At 56.6% G+C, this 2,738-nt stretch overlaps 1 protein-coding gene across 1 annotated transcript; it reads left to right on the top strand.

The window, feature by feature from the left end:
* Positions 1 to 210: 210 nt before the first annotated feature.
* On the top strand, positions 211 to 2,413 carry LOC125525105 (cytochrome P450 84A1-like). The gene is made up of 2 exons (XM_048690131.2): positions 211 to 1,276; positions 1,443 to 2,413. Exons 1-2 carry the CDS (start codon positions 374 to 376, stop codon positions 2,070 to 2,072), a joined length of 1,533 nt encoding a protein of 510 aa, XP_048546088.2. The 5' UTR covers positions 211 to 373; the 3' UTR covers positions 2,073 to 2,413.
* The last annotated feature ends 325 nt before the right edge of the window (positions 2,414 to 2,738 follow it).

Below are 2,738 nucleotides of genomic sequence, written 5' to 3'. Positions count from 1 at the left end.
TTTGGATGCGTGTACGTGTATATACAATAGAGAGAAGAAGAAGTGTCCGTCGTGGGTCAACGAGGATGAGCTGCACGAGCAGTGCAGGTGCATGTGCATGTGCATGTGCAGGAGGACGCAAGCGACGCCGCTGATTCTGGGCGGTGATGGCGAGGAGCGAGGTGGACGAGGCAGAGGCCAGGAAGTGCCAGTTCGATCTCATAGTTTTATGAAATTTAGAGATGCATTCCACAGTTCGGTGATAACGACCACATACATATGCGTGCAGAAAAGCCGAACAAACAATATATAAGACAGCATCCATCCTCACTGATTAACAGCCAAGCTTCTTCTACTGCTAGTATCACTATCGTGAGTTGCCGACTATTTGTCAATGGCGGCCTTCGCAAAGATCGCCATGGAGTGCGTGCACGATCCCCTCGTCTGGCTACTTATTGCGTCGGTGGCCTTGGTCATCCTGCGAAGACGGCGGCTGAACCCGCCGCTCCCTCCGGGCCCCAAGCCGCTGCCGATCATCGGCAACATGATGATGGCGGACCAGCTGACTCACCGTGGCCTGGCGGCGCTGGCGAAGCAGTACGGCGGGTTGCTGCACCTCCGCCTGGGCTCGCTCCGCGTCTTCGCGGTGTCGACCCCGGAGTACGCGCGCGAGGTGCTCCAGGCGCAGGACGGCGACTTCTGGCACCGCCCAGCCTCCATCGCCGTCCGCTACCTCACCTACGGCTGCTCCGACATGGCGTTCGCGCGCGACGGGCCCTACTGGCGCCAGATGCGCAAGCTGTGCGTCACGAGGCTCTTCAGCCGCCGGCGCGCCGAGACGTGGCTTGCCGTGCGCGACGGGTACGGGGAGCTCGCCCGGGCCGTCGGCAGGTCCGGCGGCGAGGCCGTGAACCTCGGCGAGCTCATCTTCAAGCACACCGTGAGCGTCATCTTCCGGGCCGCCTTCGGCGTCCGCGACGTCCAAGGACTGGACGAGTTCATCCCCATGTTCAAGGAGTTCTCCAAGCTCTTAGAAGCGTTCCACGTCGGTGACTTCTTCCCTTGGCTTAGCTGGATGGGCCGGCGGGGCTTCGACCGCCGCCTCCGCACCGTGCGCGCCGCTCTCGGGACGTTTGTGGACACGATCATTGAAGAGCACGTGAGGAGGGGCAAGAACCCCGACGACGCCGACGCCGACATGGTAGACGGCCTACTCGCGTTACTCGCTGATGCGAACCAAGCCAGCGGGGAGGACGACCTCCGCTTCACCCGCGACAACGTCAGGGCCATGATGATGGTAAGTACTCAAACTTAGTACCGTCTATTTCGCTGTAGTATTCGCTATACTTCTCTTAAAAAATTACTACTATTTTTAGCTCCGATGAAGTTGCACTTGATTTGCCAAATATGTATGATACTGACGACGCAATTGTTTGCCTGGACAATTATGTTGGTGAATGCAGGACATGTTGTTTGGCGGACCAGACACAGTGGGGTTCACCATCGAGTGGGCGATGGCAGAGATGATCCATTGCCCTCACATCCTCCTGCGGCTGCAGCAGGAGCTCGCCGACGTTGTGGGGCTCGACCGGATTGTTACCGAATCGGACCTCGGCAAGCTCCCCTTCCTCAAGTGCGTCGTCAAGGAGACGCTCCGACTGCACCCGCCGATCCCGATCCACCTCCACGGGACGACCAAAGATTGCGTCCTCGGTGGCTACTCGGTGCCCAGGGGCTCCCGTGTCTTCATCAACGCGTGGGCGATCAACCGCGACGGCGAGGCGTGGAAGGACCCTGACACGTTCCGGCCGTCGAGGTTCATGCCAGACGGGGAAGCCGCCGGGCTGGATCTCAAGGGCGGTTGCTATGAGTTGTTGTCGTTCGGGTCGGGTCGACGCTCGTGCCCGGCACAGGGGCTTGGTCAGCACGCCGTGGAGTTCGCCGTCGCGCAGCTTGTGCATGGGTTCGACTGGAAGCTACCCGGCGACATGAAACCGACGGAGCTCGACATGAGCGACATGAACGGTGTCACCGTGTCCCGCGCCACACGGCTCTACGCGGTTCCCACGCCCCGGCTCACTTGTCCTTTGTGATATTAATTGAAACATCGCTCTTGTTGTGACGTATTGTAGGTGGAACTGCTTGTTATAAAATCGCGTGTCAGGCTTTAGATACAAACACGTGGTACACAAGTAGTACACGCCATGGAGTATCGAGAGTGCAGCCGCCTTCCTCCATTTGCTCATCGTTTCATTTAAGTGCTTCAACATCCACTAGTAAGAGCAATGCTACATCTATGTAAGGGTTGTTACGTGATTAACGTAAGAGCTGAGATGGTAGTTTTTGTATGGTAGTTTTTGTTTGGAGGAAATTAGGGAGCGGGGCTCACCCAGTTGAAATCAGGGAGGCCGGAAAGATTAGTTATCGAGAGATTAAGTAAGGCTTCGTAGAGTTTTACGTAGATGTAGCATTTTTGCACTAGTAATGACAACGATGTCGCATGCAAAGTAAGTTACATAGTACTTTTTTCCTTGTTGAAAAACCTAGGGTTTGTCTCCTCCTCTGGCGGAGGCAACCACCGAGATTTCGCCGACCCTGATCTCTCTCGCGTTCCCTTCCTCTCGTCCCGTGAGTCTCTTTGCTGACTTGTGTGATTCACGGAGGCGTTTCGAATGAAGACTGATAGGCCATGGCGTATGTAGGTGAGTCATGTCACACATGATCGGGAAGGAAGATGTAGAGGACTGCAAATGCTCGGC

The sequence above is a fragment of the Triticum urartu genome, chromosome 7A (genome assembly GCF_056163025.1).
Source record: "Triticum urartu cultivar PI428250 chromosome 7A, HENAU_Tu73, whole genome shotgun sequence".
Taxonomy (NCBI): Eukaryota; Viridiplantae; Streptophyta; class Magnoliopsida; order Poales; family Poaceae; genus Triticum; species Triticum urartu.
The sequence above is the reverse complement of the archived record's forward strand: the minus strand, read 5'-3'. Positions and strand labels throughout refer to the sequence as shown.